Source organism: Sorex fumeus, unplaced genomic scaffold, assembly GCF_029834395.1.
Source record: "Sorex fumeus unplaced genomic scaffold, SorFum_2.1 ptg000045l, whole genome shotgun sequence".
Lineage (NCBI taxonomy): Eukaryota > Metazoa > Chordata > Mammalia > Eulipotyphla > Soricidae > Sorex > Sorex fumeus.
This window is the reverse complement of record NW_026606102.1, coordinates 3960869-3978613: the sequence shown is the minus strand read 5'-3', so window position 1 is coordinate 3978613 and position 17745 is coordinate 3960869. Positions and strand designations below refer to the sequence as shown.

General features: G+C 41.4%; 1 protein-coding gene across 1 annotated transcript in view; it reads right to left on the bottom strand.

Moving 5' to 3' along the window:
- The window catches only part of ITGB3BP (integrin subunit beta 3 binding protein), a 51216-nt gene that overhangs the window by 7395 nt on the left and 26076 nt on the right, over nt 1-17745 (bottom strand). Inside the window, exons 5-7 of the mRNA XM_056122260.1 lie at nt 7160-7238; nt 6687-6780; nt 5693-5752 (exon numbers count right to left, since the gene is read on the bottom strand). Of these exons, the coding sequence (XP_055978235.1) occupies nt 5693-5752; nt 6687-6780; nt 7160-7238 (233 nt within the window). The remainder of the gene's footprint in view (nt 1-5692; nt 5753-6686; nt 6781-7159; nt 7239-17745) is intronic.

The window sequence follows — 17745 nt, the reverse complement described above, 5'->3', positions numbered from 1 at the left end:
TGGCGGTGCTCAGGGGACCATCTGGGATGCTGGGAATCGAACCCGGGTCGGCCGCGTGCAAGGCAAACTCCTGCCCACTGTGCTATTGCTCCAGCCCCAAGTCCCCTTTTAACTAATTAATGACATAACTCTATAGAGACCTACTTTATTACTATTATATCTCTGTGTGGTGGGTGGGGGGGATATTCCATATACATAATCCACTTCGAGAATTTAACTCATTTTAAAAGAGGTTTTTTCAGACTGTGCTTAAGAGTTAAAGTGGAAAAAAAAATGTTCACCTGTCAGGTGACAAAAAACCAATTTCTACTAAATGTGCCAGAATAATTTTTCTTCCCCCTCAAGAACAGTTAGTCTTGAGTCTGTTCATTACTGTCTTCTTATAGTATTTTTATTTAATAAAACCTATTAAGACTACCATACAAATCTCTTTACTTATGCTTTTATCTTTTAACTGATCAATTTTTATATTGCTGACATCCCTTCTTCACCATTTGTTCATTTAAAAATTCATAGTATGTGAGATATGTCTCTGGAGAAAATGTCTATAAAATTTGTTACAGCTGGCAAATGTGTATGAGTCAGTGATAGCACATGACTAAATGCTTTACAGAAAATAAAATTTGTTTCTGTAGTAAGCAGAACTGTTTAAATGTTATTTATTTTTATGTTTCAAAGAAAATATATTGTGAAGTGCTGCATTGATTTAATACGCAACAATGTCTGTGTACACGCTGTAGAAGGAAAATTTATGAAACCTTTGCACAACTCCTTTAATTGAATTTTCCAAATCTCTCACCACACACAAATAATCAATATCTTTTGCAGAGAAAACCAGTCAGAATTATTACAGTCTTTCGTTTCAATTCTGTTGTCATCAGCACATACAGAGCACCTGGATATTTGTAATGCCTGAGAGCACGTTATTTACACCTCTTAAACACATAATTGCTACTAAGTGAGTTCAAGTCTATGCTTTACAATTTTTACCGATTATTTAAAAGATTAAAAATTATCATACTTCCCGGGAAGTACAGAGAAATTTAAATCATGGGAGAAATTATTTAAAAGGCTCTGAGAAGCAGTAAACTGGTTTGTTTTTCCTTAAGGCCAGGACAAATCTCCAGGAAGGAATTGAAATGTATTCCTCACAGCGTGGTGGTGTGAGGGAGAGTCGGGCATCAGCATCAGGGGGAAGAACAGCCCACGCCGAGGGCCGGCATGACAGCTGGACCCATCCAAGACAGCGAGGGGCACCGGGCACGTTCACGTGCGCTGGTGGCACCAAAATGAATCTCTCTATTTTCAGCCTCCAGATAATCTAAAAGGTTCAAGCTTAAGAGGGAATTTTTGTTGTTTCTCTTAAAACTCATCCCGTCTAAACGTCAAACCTTACTGCTGAAGTATTTGTTTGAAAAGAAATATTATTTCATGTTAAGATACAATTGAGAGAATGAAAAGGGTAGCAGCCTGCCAGGAGTAAAATTATTTAGCTGATACGATGAATATTTTTTCAAGATTGAGTGGGGGAAAAGAACAACATATCTTTAAGTTAAAAAATACTTCAGTGGGTGGCTTTAGAATGAAAATGCAGCATCAAACTATTTCATGGTCTTAAGATAGAAGTTGTGTCAAGTTTGTTGTATAGTCAAAGAATCTGAAAACTCTGAAATCCTGTAAAGATGAGTTTTATGATGGAAGAACAGAGAAAGTTATGTAAACAGGACATTATAGATAGTGCTTTTCTTTTTAAGGCCAAAGTTTAAAATTCAGAAATATTTTTTATCACAAACAGTTGAAACAATCAACCTTTTTGAACAACCTAAAGTTCAGACGATCACATTTTCATTTAAAATATGCATACTTCAACCTACACAATTATTCTCAAGACAGTTAAGATATGTTTTGGACTGAAGCTAAGTGCCTAGATTTCGTATCTTGGCAAGAGCTTTACAATTTGCTTACATTCTTTTCAAAAACATTTTGTTTACTGGAAGTCCTAGTCACAGACAAACAATGATGGCATTTTCTAATATCTTCAGGGAAAAAAAGGTTCTAAATACTATATAATGAATGCCATCTATTGACTGGGAATATTTGTGTCAAGCCGTTCTAAGGGGAGGTTGACTATGGAAAGCAAATAAATTTCATGCCGTAACATGTGATGACAATGTGACATTCCACTTGTATCAAGCCATTGAATGGTCATATGCTTTAAATCTCAGCAGAACAAATTTAAAATAATTATGAAAATTCAGATCCAAATCCAACAGAAAAAGAACCTTTCAGTTAATCTTTTTCTTAATAGTCATAACACCAATATTATTAAGGAAAGTTAAGTTAGGCTCACTTCCTAAGTGAGTGAGAAAGGAAAAAACCCCCCTTTGTTTAAGAAATGTGTATTAAGCAAGTCTCTTTTATTCACAACTCTATCAAGGCAGTTCCTGGTTTAAAGGTTTGGTTCGTCTGAAATAAAAGTTGCAATGTACATTTGTATATGACCGCATATGTTTTACATTTCTCTTGAATAAGTTATATAAAGCTCTAAATGTTGAGATGTCTACTTATTTAAAACATTAGTGTTATTTTTATAATCATAAATCTGTCCTGAAAAAAATCCCTTAACTGATATTTAAAAAACTAGCACACACAAAAAAATCCAAAGGACAAATATAAAGGGGGTAATGACAGTATAAGAGTTGGAATTCTGCTATTGTTTAACTGTTCTAGGAAGTTTTTATATAAATCTGAAGGAAAAAAGAATCAGAAGATATTCTTTTGAGAAACAACTTGTTTACTCTTTTATCATAATTGCCTAATAAAACAAATCCAATATGTATTAAAGGGTTGATTTTTATGGCATGTAATTTCAAATATTAAGATTTCTAAAAAGATTAAAAACATGTTAACAACTCTTGGGTTTCAAATTAAACAAAAATCAAACAATCTGGTTTATTATCAATTCTGGCACAGTAAATGATGAGTAAAGAAAACGTTCTTTTAAATGATGGCTAGATCTCCAAATAAAAAGCAAATTGACTTGCGCTGTCAAAAATATTTAACAAAATCGTGTTAAAATAAATGTGCAACGAGAAGAGGTCAAACTTGGAAAAAGAAAAGTCCCATATCTGCAAACGTGTTGGTACGCATCATCTTTAACCAAAACAAAAGACACACGTGGGGCCAGAGAGACCTCAGAGGGGTAAGACACGTGTCTCGTAAGCTACCAACCAGGATTCGATCTGCCACTAGTGCATATGGGCCATGAGCACAGATCCGAGAGTAAACCCTAAGCACAGCCAGGTGTGGTTCCAAAAACAAAAATACATCCCCCACTTCCACCCCCCAATCAAACACACATTAGTAAATAAAGAGGGGAGAGTACTCGGTAAAAATCTATCATTTAAATTCAAATTATTCAGGCAAATTACTTTCCAAAATTTGAAAATGGATTGAGAGACTAGTAAAGATTTGAATACCTGAGAGAAAAAATTAGTGCTGCTCTTGCCAAGGAACAGATATAGAAGATGACTTACATTGCCTACTGACATATAACATTTAGCTACTCAGACCTCAGGGAAAATCTGATATGGGGAAAAGTAATTTAATGCTCATAATACCAGAGAATAATTTTAAAGCTGATCATGCATAAACACACAAAGAATTAGTATACACTAAATAACAGACAGCAGATTGTTTTAACATGGAATAGAGTGATTTTTAATGTCAATAAATGCTTAGGGAAGGAATATTTTGGGGGGAAAAAGTTTATGATCAGCATAGACAACTCATTTATTCTACCTTATTCTCAAAGGTGTATACAGTGCAATTCTAATTAGTTCTGGGATATTACATTTTTTCAAAAAATCATGATAAACATGCAATTTTTCATTATGATCCCCTAAAATCTGTCAAGAGTCTGAAATAATCGAAATTGATTTACACAGTGTATAAGCCTTTTCTAACTAAGGAAGTGTAAACTTTTATCAACTTTTATCAGTTGCTCATGAGGGAGCCTCAGGAAGCCGGCTTGGCTCCTTCCCCACAGGACTGCCCACTAGAGACTGCCGGGGCTGCAGCCTGCAGTGACCCCGCTGGACGCTGGAACTAACCAGCCGGGAATCTTAGCACTCACTGCAAACTCACCACGCCTTTTCAAGTTCTTAAGAGCCTCACCTGGGGCCAGAGCAATAGTACAGTAGCGAGGGCGTTTGCCTTGCACAGGGCCGACCTGAGTTCAATCCCTGGCATCCCATTTGGTCCCCCAAGCACTGCCAGGAGTAATTGCTGAGTGCAGAGCCAGGAGTAACCCTTAAGCATTGCTGGGTGTGACCCCCCCCATTCGCTCCCCCCTGCCGCCCGCCAAAAAAAAAAGAACCACAAGAGCCTCACATTCTAGACTGACTGAATCAGCTTCAATTATGTCTGACTGAGGACTGGTATGACCGAATGATTTTATCTGTTTCCGGAAGAGGTAAGATGTAAAAATAAAAAGGTCACACGTTTTGAGGTCAGACTGCTCTTTACCTGGACGTACTGCTCTTAAAAATTTTTAGTTCCCCCCCCCCCCATACCTAGTAGTGCTCAGGGCTTACTCCTGGCATTGGTGTGAGGGAACCACATGTGGTACCAGGGATCTGAACTGGGGTTGGCTATGTGCGAGGCCAAGTGTGTTACTCTTATATTATCCCGTACTCTGATCTGATCGTCAGTAGCAGTGTCTTTGGACAAGTTACCTAACAATGTTAGAGTCTTTGGTCCTGATCTATATTGATTGACAATGATGGACAGCTATCTTTTACGGGTGCTATGATGATCAGATGCTAGTGTTGAGAACAGGCCCGTAATAAGTAGCAGTCATTTGTATTAAAAAAAATACATAAACTCAGACTAAATTATGGCTCCCCATCCTGAGGCCTATTTCTGTGTGCAGAGATAGCTAAATGGCACTTCTGTCAGTAGGTTAAAACAATCCCTCTTGGGTTTGTCTAAAGATCTTATTTTATTTATTTATTTATTGCTTTTTAGGTCACACCCGGCAATGCACAGGGGTTACTCCTGGCTCTGCGCTCAGGAATTACCCCTGGTGGTGCTCAGGGGACCATATGGGATGCTGGGAATTGAACCCGAGTCAGCCATATGCAAGGCAAACGCCCTACCCGCTGTGCTACTGCTCCAGCCCCTAAAGATTTTAATACTTTACGGTACCTGGTTATTTTGCTTGCTGAGGGCTAATATGCACGTGCCATGGGAACTTACAAGCTGCTCATTTAGTTTGCCGGGCTGGAGATGCTCAGAGGCATGTGCTTGTGGTCCATCAGACATCTTTAATGATCTCAAAGTTTTCAGAACACCAGCTGCAAAATATTTATGTTTTGCATCTCCTAATGCAGTACTGAAAACTGCCATGCTGTTGCCCCTATTTGTCAATATTCTCAAAAAGAACTTTTACTTAAAAAAAAAAAGAGAAAATTTAAGCATCAAACTGAAAACTGTATTCCCAATGAGAGTAAGATATTCTCCGAACTCTAGTCAGGGATGTTCCTATTATGAGATATGGTCCACTGCTAAATGCAATGCCAGAATTTTCAAATAAGATACACTCATAGTAAAATACATTGAGGAAAAAAAAATGTATTAAAGGATGTTTGCTGAAATGAGGTCTTTATAGAATACATTTCAAAAGTTCTACCTTTGTTGGCAAGTTCTGAGCTCTTCCTCTCAAGCAGTTTTTGTTTTGTTATTTTCATCACTAAAAGAAAAAAAAACAAAACAAAACTCAAGAATAAGGACTATTGGTGTTGGACCAACAGTACAGCAGGTTGGCATGTGGCCAACCTAGGTTTGATTCCCTGATATCCCATATGGTTCCCCAAGCACCGCCAGGAGTGATTCCTGAGTGCAGAGCCAGGAGCAAGTCCTGAGCATCACTGGGTGTGACCCCACCTCAACCCCCTAAAAAAGAACAAGGACTATGAATAGAATTTCTCATTGAGAGAAACAACTAAATAAAAAGCATAATTTGAAGTAATACATTTTATAGGTGTTGAGTTAAAATATAATTATATCCTCTTTAAAAAAAATGGAAAATGGGGGCTCGAGTGATAGCACAGCGGATAGGGCATTGGTTTGCCTTGCACTCGGCCAACCCAGGTTCAATTCCCAGCATCCCATATGGAGCTAGGAGTAACCTCTCTGCATTGCTGGGTGTGACCCAAAGAGAAAAAAAAAAGAAAACTGTAATTTACTATATCATTAAAAAAAAATGTGCACTTCTTGGTCAGAGCAATAGTACAGAGGGTAGGGCATCTGCCCTGCATGTGGCTGACCTGGGTTCAATCCCTGGCCTCCCATATGGTCCCCTGAGCACTGCCAGGAATGACCCCTGACCACAGAGTCAGTAGTTTTGCCCCACTGATGTGGCCTAAAAACAAAAACAACAACAACAAAAATAGTGCATTTCATAAGAAGGCAAAACCAGTTCTCAAGGAAGCTTCAAATAAAACACTGATGAAAGAGAAGTGGTTTTTTCTTTGATAACTTCTATCATTCCCCAGAAGTAGCACCTATAAAAGCAATAAGTCAATATCAATAAATTTCTCTCTAAAAAAAAAAATTAAAACGTATATTAAGTATGCAAACATGAACTGCAGAGACACCAGTAAAAACTCATAAAAATGTCTTACTTAGCTCTTGTGTTTTCTTCAACTCTTTTTTTAAGAAACGTGGTGCACAGGAGAAACCAATGAGATTTTCAAGCTCTCTACTGCCCCTTAGAGCCTGGGGAAAAAAGTCATCTTTAATCTCTATCTATCCTAATGTTCCCCACAAGTAAATATATTATTGACTAGTTTAGTGAAATACACACAACTTTCCTTCATCTGAAAAAGTTATACTCTATGCTAGGGAATTTATCTACCAAAAACTCTAAATGCCACACTCCCCTCCCCCCACCAACAACAAATTAGTTTTAAAAGACTAAGTACAGCCTACATATTTGTTTAATGCAGGGGCTGTTCATTAAAGAAATTCCATGAAAAGCAAATTTAGCATATTCCCTGCACTGCTTCTAGACCTGAGGCTTCTCTCTTATTGCTCTTCATCTGGGAGAATAGAAATATGAACAATTATATGCAAAAAAAAAAAAAGAATTCCAAACCTGTATGCTACTTAAATTTTCCATTATTTCCATGATTTCTTCGGATGATTTTTCAACTTCAGATAACAACATCAGGAATCTATACATGAAGGGAAAAGAAGAGTTAGCTATAGTGTTTGAAACTTGCTAATTCATTCTCAGGGTTCTAATTCTTTTAAGAAGATTTTAGATTCAGTTCCTTACCCTTTTTGTACTTCTCCGTGGTACCACCTGCAAATGCTCCTCCTTCTTGCTTTTATTCGTTTACAAGCACAGTGTTATCAATCATCCACAATTCTCTCAACCATCCCGTGTCAGTTTCGCTTTTTCACAGTCCTACTGTGCAGTGAGACCTGCCATTCTTTCCCCATCTTTCTCCACAGTGACACAGGGCACCAGCACTGCTTTGTTTACCTGGTCTCAGTCCACACACCAGTGTCACCGAATGCCTTTGTTTTGGTTAGTTTTTTTTTTTTTTTGCTTTTTTGGGTCACACCCAGCAATACCCAGGTTACTCCTGGCTCTGCACTCAGGAATTACTCCTGGGTGTGCATGGAGGGACCATAAAGGATGCCAAGGATTAAATTCAGGTTGGCCGCGTGCAAGGCAAATGCCCTACTGCTGTACTACTACTGCAGTCCCCTTTGTTTTAATAAGAAGGTTGTATTATAATACTGGACAAGAGAGATAGTACAGGGGTAAGGCACTTGTCCCATATGTGGCCAACCCAGTTTGATCCCTGGCACTGCAAATGGCATCTTGAACACCACCAGGTATGAAACCAGCAACCTCCCCAAAGGTTTAGAGTAATGAATGTTTTGAATCATTGGTATGGAAAGATACAAAAGGATCCTTACATTTAAAGACAACCAACCAACAGGAAAGCCCATTTGCAGCGTGACCTGAGCATCTCCAGTTGGCATGCCGGCATTCTGGAAAAGTTCACTTTGATGCTTTCTCCCGAAGCACTTCTCTAACTTTTTATGATACCTTCCTTAATATAAATATTTGTAGGTATAAGCAGGTCCACTACTTTATCTCTGTTGGGAGAGGGGGCATGCCTACGGTGCCCAGTGAACTCCCGACAGGTGACCTGGAAGCTACGGTGGGAGGTGCTCAGGGCCCCAGCGGGTACCAGGAAGGAGCCAGGCCTCCTCACACAGAACATATGCTCCAGCTGTGCTCTGAGGGCTGTGCCCAGGAGCACTCCGGATCTCTTTTTTTAAAAATCTCTCTAAATTGGTCTATCCTAGATCACTGTCACTATCACTGTCCTCCTGTTGTTCATCGATTTGCTCGAGCGGGCCCAGTAATGTCTCCATTGGAGACTTTGTTGTTACTGTGTTCGGCATATCGAATACGTCACGGGTAGCTTGCCAGGCTCTGCCGTGCGGGCGAGATACTCTCAGTAGCTTGCCGGGCTCTCCAAGAGGTGCGGAGGAATCGAACTCGGGTCGGCTATGTTGGCTGCGTGCAAAGCAAACACCCTACCGCTGTGCTATCGCTCCAGCCCTATTGTTTAGAATTAAGACAGTCCTTTAGTGCCTGGCTTATTTCATTTAGCATAATACTTTTTTGTTCACCATGTTGGAGCAAGTATCAATGCTTCATTCCATTTACTGATTTATTGGTTTGGAGGCCACACCTGATGGTGCTCAGGGCTATGCTGGACTCAGTGCTCGGGGACCCTGCAGTGCTGGTGAATTTAATTTGGAATTCCTGCTAGCTCACTGGACCGAGAACTTCAATCCTTTTCATGAGTGAATACTTTTTGTGTATGGTGCTATATTCTTCTCCATGTAGAAATCCTATTGTCTCAGCACCAACATTCCAATTATATTTTGGACCCTTTGTCAAAAAAAAAAAAAAAAGGACTGGGGCTGGAGCAATAGTACAGCAGGTAGGGTGTTTGCCTTGCACATGGCCGACCTGGGTTCGATCCCCAGCACACCATATAGTCCCCCAAGCAATTCCAGAAGTGATTCCTGAGCTATGAGTAACCCCTGAGCATTGCTGAGTGTGACCCAAAAAGCCAAAAAAAAAAAAACCCACAAAGGACCATAGATACAGGGCTTTATTTTTGGATTTTCAATTGTTCCACTGAGCTGTATGGACAATTAGCTCTACCCTAATACCTGGTTTAATTATGGGAGCTTTGTAGTAAGTATTGAAATCAAGAAATGTAAGCCCTCTGACTTTGTCCTTTGTCAAGACAGTTTTGGCTATTTGGGACCATTTGCAGTTGCCTTTTTAAAGCTGAAATATAGTTGACATTGCATATAACTTAAATATATAATTATCTTAAATATATAATTATATATATTTAAGATGAATAACACGTTAATCAAGTTTTAGTCACAGTAAGTTTAACGGCTGTAATATTACTGTCTATATTCACTATTGTGTGCTAAATCTCTAGCATTGTTTTAAAATCAACCTGTTGCAAGTTCACATCTTTAACAGCTTTCCTAACCCACACTCTCTAACTCTTTGTAATAACCATTTTAGTTTTCCACAAGTATTTTTGTTGTTTTTTGTTTTCAATTTTACATCTTGATGCCAAGAAAAAAAAACCCAGACTCGTACTTGTGAAGCATGTGGTCTCTGGTGAGTCCTTTGGTCCCAGGTTTGGCTCTTTCAGATTCTATATCAAAGTGGTATCATACAGTATTTGTTGTTCTCCGCCTGGCATGTCTCACTTAGCATCTTTAATGTCCACTTATGTAGCTTCACATGAACTTAAGGACAGGTTTTTCCTTTTTCTGTAAAAGAATACTGCTGGGGGGGGCTGGAGAGACAGCACATCAGGTAGGGCATTTGCTTTGCACGCGGCCGACCCGGGTTCGATTCCCAGCATCCCATATGGTCCCCTGAGCACCACCAGGATTAACTCCTGAGTGCAGAGCCAGGAGTAACCCCTGTGCATCGCCAGGTGTGACCCAAAAAGAAAAAAAATACTGCTGGGTATTTGGTAGTGCTTACACTGAACCTGTAAAATTATGCCAGCCAGCACTTCAGTTTCAGTTAATTAAGCCACTCCAAGCAAATGTGGGGTCTTCGATGTGTGCAGTCTTCCTGCTCATGAACACAGATGTCTGTCTACTCATTTTGATCTCTGGAACTGCTCTTGGGGGGGTCCTGGGTAGGGTTTGGGACCACACCCGGTGGTGCTCATCCTGACTCTGAACACAGCAACCTCCTGGCGGTGCTCAGGGGACCATATGGGATGCTAGGGTATAAACCTGGGTCGGCCACATGCAAAGCAAATGCCCTACCCACTTTACTACTCCTCTAATGCCCTGGAAATGCTTGATAGCTTCCAGTGGTCTTTCAAACATGCTTAACTTTGCTGCTCTATATTCTTTTAGATATGCCCATAAATGATATTTCTTATTTCCTATCAAATTTTCATTACACGTGATAAAAGGTAAAAAAGGCCCTCCCGTTGATCGTCGATTTGCTCGAGCGGGCCCAGTAACGTCTCCATTGGAGACCTTGTTGTTACTGTGTCTGGCATATCGAATACTCTCGGTAGCTTGCCGGGCTCTCCGAGAGGGGCGGAGGAATCGAACTCGGGTCGGCCATGTTGGCTGCGTGTAAGGCGAACGCCCTACCCGCTGTGCTATCGCTCCAGCCCAGTCATGACTAATTCTTGTGTGTCCACCCTGTTCCCTCTAATTTGGCTGAATTTATTAGCTCTAGTATGTTTCTGTACATTCTTTGCGATTTCCTACATCTAAGATCATGTCATTTACAAATAGGAAGTTTCATTTCCTCTTCTCCAAATTTGGGTGCCTTTTGTTTTTCCTTCTGATTGTTCTGGCTAAAATTTCTAGCAAAACACTGAATACCAGTGGCGAAACTGGACATGGTTAGTTAACAGTTGAAAATAAGTCTCTTCTAAATATCGGTTTCTTTCAGTCTTTGCACACCTAAGGAACATGGGCATAACTAAATCTTCGTCCAAAGAGTCTGATTAACATTTTCTCCCCTAGAGAATTTCATACAAGTCAGAAGTGACCCATTAGTCACTTCTTCATTAGTCACTTCAACATGAGTCACTAATGGGTCTAATGTTGACCCATTAGTCAACACCCTTTTTTGCATGGTTGAATATTTAAAATCTAGTACAGAGAAACTCAATTCCAGTGGCTACTCATCACAATGAAACAGCATAAAGAAACAAATGCAAAACACATCTAGTTAATTCTCTTTCAACAAGAACAAAAATTAAGTGATTTAAAATGGATCTTTTTCAAAACAAGAGGGGGCCTAGAGAGTACAGTGTGGAACGCACTTTGCATTGCATGCATCCAACCAGAGTTCAATCACCCCATACGGTACCCTGAGCCTGCCACGAGTGATCCCTGAGCATTAGAGCGAGGAGTAAGCCCTGAGCAGTTGTGGTCTCATAGTAATTACAAAACCAACAAAAAACAAGAGGGATTTTTGTGATGGTATGATTCTGTACCTTCATTGTGATCGTGGACACACAAACATATGTGTGACAAACTGCAAAAAGCTAAAACTACAGATACACGCATATAAATATGTACCACTAAGATTCAGGAGCTCCGAATAAAGACATGTAGATTGTGTTACTGTAAATTTCCTGTTTGTAACATAGTGTGATACCTTTTTGTTTTGTTTTGGGGCAACACATGGCATGGCTCAGGGCTCTGCACTCAGGAATTATTCCTGGCAGTATTCAGGAGACCATGTGAGATGACAGGGACCGGGGCTGGATTGGCCACGTGCAAGGCACCTAATCCTGTGTACTATCTCTCCAGCCTTTAGGGTGACAGCTCTGTAAGGCATTATAATGTTAGAAAAGTGAGGTAAGAGTTCATCTGATCTCTCTTTTTACTTCTCCTAAAGGCAGGTGGATCTAATGTAATTGGAAAAAAATTTAATGAAAAACCTTAGAAGACAGTCACCATTTTTGCATTTTTGCAGCAAAGTCAACAGAGGCTGAAGTAAACTGCCAAGAGGAAAAGACAATGGCAGTGAATTATAGAATACATTTTCTTTTCAGAACATAAAGGATATCAAAGTTCACATAAAATATTAATGTGCAAGTGTTGTTTATGAATGAGTTTTATTGACATGTCACTGCTTGTAGTCTGGAAGAAAAAAAATTAACCAAGAACATGGAATTGTATTTTCCTGTTACAAGAATTCTTACATCTAAAACTTGTCAAGTTGATAAATAGGGAGTGATTTCAGGATATATTCTAAATTGAAAAAAGTAAAGTATAGGAAAAATATGCACTGTGTGCCATCTTTGTACAATAATTGGAAAAAAATTCTTAGAAAAAATTAATGAAACAGTTTAATTTCATACAAGTAAACATAGGAGGGCTAGAAAGATAATATAGTGGGCAGGGAAGTTGCCTTGCAAGTGGCTGACCCAGGTTTGATCCCTGGCGCCCCATCTCATGGACCCCTCCACCAAGAGCTAATTCCTGAGCACAGAGCCAGAAGGAAATCCTAAGCACAGTCAAGTGAGGCCAAAAAAACCAAAAGAGAAAAGTTTTTAAAAATGATAGGAAAGGCGGGCCAGAAACTAATGAAACTGGGACGAGAGGTTAGGTAGGAAGAATGGGTGGGGAGTAATACTTCTCAGAGTTTATTTTCTTTGTAACGTTTTTACTTTTGGAACCTATTAATATTTCATCTAATTAAAACCCTAAAATTAAAAAGGATAAAAAACCTGTAGAAAATAAAAAATAGAAACGAGAACCTAATTTAATTGAATTATTCAAATAACTAATCCAAGTTTGTTTATTTAACAGTAATTTGACTACATAACTTCAAACTAAAGACAAGAAAAAATGAAAACAAATCTCGAGCAATAAGTTTGGTTTTTGTATTAGCATAAATGCAGGAATCCTGAAATTAATTTGTATAGACTCTAGCTAGGAATAAGAAAATGTGTAAATACATTATTCCTGTGAGGATCCATAGATCTCTTATATGAGAAAAGGTGCAAATCTGGGAAGGGAGAAGTCAAGGGAAAACCCTTTATCACTAAGAACTCATGAATTTTTAATAGATGGAATGATGGAACAAGGAAATCATCACTGTGCAACCATCTTAGCAGTAACTGATTCATAAAATTGATTGATTCATTAAATGCCCCCCGCCCTCCTGTGTGGGTGGGCATAAGCCAATATGTTTGTAGCTCTGTGTAGAACAAAAGGCACAGGGAAGGAGGATTCATTCCTTGTGTTTCTGTCTACAGCAGCACCGGGGCTGGCCTTTAGAACACTCACTTCCTGGGTTGTCAGGCCTTCAGCTTGGACTGGAAATCAAACTTCTGGCTTCTGTGCACCTCCCATTTGCAGATGACAAACAGGGAGTGATGGACAGTGGAGTGTAATGGTAGATGGTGGACTTGGCATCCCTAAGGGTGGGACCCAAATCCTTCTGATTAACTTCTCTCTACTTCTGATTCACTATCAATCCATTATTATAGTGGATCATAATGTTCAATATTAATATTTTACTATTTTAGGATATTATCAATATATGTACAGGTGCTATTGGTTCTATTGGTTTTCCCGGAGAAACCTAGTTTATACAATAGTCAAGTCAAAACATAAAATAAAACGCTACATTATTTAAAACTGATCTATCAGCTTAAGGCATTCATTTTAATCTGGGGTTTTAAGAAGTCCAAGAATTTACAATGGCTGTACAAAACAATGAAAGAAATATAAGCAAACTGAACAAGGCTAATAAAATTACCAACGCTAATAAAATAGCTTTCGCGACTGGAACCGGTGTTCTTTTTTGGAGGTGCAGGGGGTCAATTCAGGGCGTCAGACATGCAAGGGAAGTGTGCTACTACCAAGCCACATCCCTGGCTCTGAGGACTAAGGAATTTTACACAGAGTAAAAAAAGCATACGGGACAACATAATTTTGAGACACTGTAAAATACCCTGGCTTGTACATAAACTCACAAATTCTAACACTGGGTCATGGAGTGAGACAGAAAAATCACAGAAATCTTTAGAAACCAATATGGAGAGATATTAAAAAAATATAAGCAAATTTCTAAGTGACTCATAACACAATTTTCGTTCTTCCCTTTGGACTTGAAAGCTCACTGCTTTTTTTTTGGGGGGGTGGGGTGGTCACACCCAGCGATGCACACAGGTTCTGCACTCCTGGCTCTGCACTCAGGAATCACTCCTTGTGGTGCTTTTTTTTATATATATAATTTTATTTATTGAATCACCATGAGAGCAGTTACAAGGCTTTCGGATTTAAGTCTCGGGCATACAATGAAATACCCATACCTTCACCAGTGCCCATTTTCCACCCCCAAAACCCCAGTATACCCCCATCCCACACCTTCCCCCTACCTAAGGGGCAGATGATTTCCACATTACTTTCTCTCTACTTTGAGTACATTCAATATTTTGACACCAGACCCACCATTATTCATGATCACGATCATCCTGTTGTTCGTCGATTGCCTCAAGCAGGCACCAGTAACGTCTCCTTCATTCTAGCCCTGAAATCTTATAAAGTGCCATATTCAAGGCTCTTTCAGGGTTAGGAGAATAAGACCCATCATTGTTACTGGTATTTGGCATATTGGATACGCCACAGGAAGTTTGCCAGACTCTGCCATGTGGGCAGATTACATTCGGTAGACTGCCAGGTTGTTCAAAGTAAGAATAAGATAGTAAGATGTCACGTAGCCGCATTTGCAGCCGCGTGATTCCGGGAGCTAAATTTTATAGTCTCTGGGTCATGGCCGTTGGTGGGATTATATGGTGCTGGGGCTCAGTTGGTGGGTGTGACCCCTGCCTACTGGAAGATGGAGGATCTAGGTGGAGGATGCTCAGCCCTGATCCAAGCAGGCTTGGAGATCTCAGCCCCAGGACCCACATGCCTTTGTTCCTCTTTGTTCCTCCGGTACCTCCATGCGTGTGGAGAGTGGTCTCAGCATGGTGGTGGCTGGTTCTGGAGGTCTTCGGCTGCCAGGGCTCTGCTGGGGCAGGGAGGGAAACTCAACCCGCCCCCCTCCATGGGGCCCCGGTAAGGACAGTCAGGCACGGGGGCAGGAGACTCTGCACTGTTCTCTTCCGGGAGCTCGGTTTTATAGTCTCTGGGTCTTGGCCGTTGGTGGGATTACACAGTGCCAGGGGGAAGTTGGTAATAAATCCCATTATTATTTGGGATTTTACCCCAACACTCAGATCTGCTGAAAGGCAACAGTAGACAATTCGTTTTCTATTGCTGGTTATGAATAATATATGATGTCACGTGGCAGCAGTAGTGGCCACGTAATTTTGAAATTCCGAAATTTTAACAATTAAATCTGGAGGGATTTCTGCCCAAACCTGCTGGGTTCTGAGATTTGTTCCTGAGTCTCTTGGACCATGGCCGTTAAGAAGCTTGATCAGGAGCCAGAAAGGCCGTTAGTGGGTGGCAACTCGGGGTCTCGTTGGGACGGGGAGGAAAGGGCCAGCTCTACTCCCATCCCGTGAGGCCCCACATGTCTCATTACTGAGGGCTCAAACCTGACTGTCCAATAGCCTCTGGAGGATGGTGACCACGGAACCACCAAGAAGGAGCAGGCGGAGGGACAGTACTCTTTCCCCCCAGGAATGGCCCAGCGACAGTAACCTACTGTGGGGTCTGGATACATTTCTGCCAAAAGCCTCTCGGTTCCAAGATTTGTTTCTGAGTCTCTGGGATCATGGCCATTAAGCAGCTTGATCAGGAGCCAGAGAGGCTGTTTGTGGGTGATGACTTGGGGTCTCGTTGGGGTGGGGAGGACAGGACTGGCTCCACCCCCATCCCGTGAGGTCCAACATGTCTCGTCACTGCAGGCCCAAGCCTGACTGTCCAATGGCCTCTGGAGGATGGCAGCCACCGAACCACCAAGGGGGAGCAGGCGGAGGGACAGCACCCTTTCCCCCCTAGGGTGGCCCAGCGACAGTAACCTACTGTGGGGTCTGGACACATTTTTGCCAAAAGCCACTGGGTTCCGAGGTTTGTTTCTGAGTCTCTGGGGTCATGGCCATTAAGCAGCTTGATAAGGAGCCAGAGAAGCCATTCATGTGTGGCGACTCGGGGTTTCATTGGGATGGGGAGGAAAGGGCCGGGTCCACCCCCATCCCGTGAGTCCCCACATGTCTCGTCACTGTGGGCCCAAACCTGACTGTTTCTGGTGGTGCTTAAGGGGACCATATGGGATGCTAGGAATTGAACCCAGGTCAGCCACGTGCAAGGCAAATGCCCTACCCATTGTGCTATCGCTCCAACCCCAAAAGCTTACTGCTTTGGGAACTTTGAAAACTCTGGAGTTGAGATCAGAGCTAACACAGGGCTGTTTAAAGCTTTTGCCTTTGCTTTCGGCCAACTCTGTTTCAATCCTCAGCATGACATGGTGTATGCCTGTGGAGTGGCCCCCCTCCCACAGAGCCAGGAATAACCCCCAAGAAATGGGCTGGAGCAATAGCACAGCGGGTAGGGCGTTTGCCTTGCATGTGGCCGACCCCGGTTCAATTCCTCCATTCCTCTCAGAGAACCTGGCAAGCTAACAAGAGTAACCCACCCACACTGCAAAGCCTGGCAAGCTCCCCGTAGCGTATTTCATAAGCCAAAAATAGTAACAACAAGTCTCACAATGGAGACGTTACTGGTGCCCACTCGAGCAAATCAATGAACAACAGGAGGACAGTTCTACAGTGCTTCAACTAAAAATAGACAAACATAAAATAATAAATTTAAATTAAAACAAAACCCCTAGAGTTTTGGCCAGGGAAACAGCACAACAGACAGGAGTGCATGCTTTGCATGCAGGAGGCCTGGGTTCAATACCTGGCACCACACGATCCTCCAAACACCAAAGCAGGAGTAGGACCTCTAGTTGCACAATCCAAGCTGGTATGGATCATGCTTTTTGCCCAAAAGAAAAACCGAAATATGGAGTGCGAGGGCCACAGGGAGATGGCTCAAAGGGCTTGAATAGGAGCTCTGCATGTCAGAGCTCCAGGTTTGATGCCTGAAGAGTGTACCACCACAAGGTCTCCGAAGCACCCCCGGGAGTGGCCTCTGAGCAGAGAAGCAAGCGGTGCTTGGGGACCAGTGCCAGGTATGAAGCCCGGGACTCTGGCATGCAAAGCAGCTGGAAGGAGAAATGGGCTGCGCATTTGAACTACTTTGAGAATCTAACCCCTTGTTCTGCTCGGTTCAATTGTTCGGCCTTAGTGCATATATATAAATATTCTCTCCTGGACAAATGATTCTTTCTGGAATACACAGGAAGTAGCTCTCTGCAGATAATGCTTTCATTTAAAAGCACCATTGACACCCTGATATAAAAACGGCTGGCTTGGGCTGAAGTGCTCTGGAATGCCGAGGTTCCGGGAGACCCCTAACTCTGCTTGCTTCACCAGGTCCCGAGCTCTGCTCCGACTCAGCTCTTGGTTATGGACTATTGTGTAATTGCCCTATCCTTGTAATTCTGAAAAGGGTATTTTCCTCCATTTTACTTTAGGCTGGTGTCTTATGCATAGGCTGAGGGAACTTAATGAGTTTTTAAAAAGGAACCTAACATACATCATCACAATAGAACTGGAA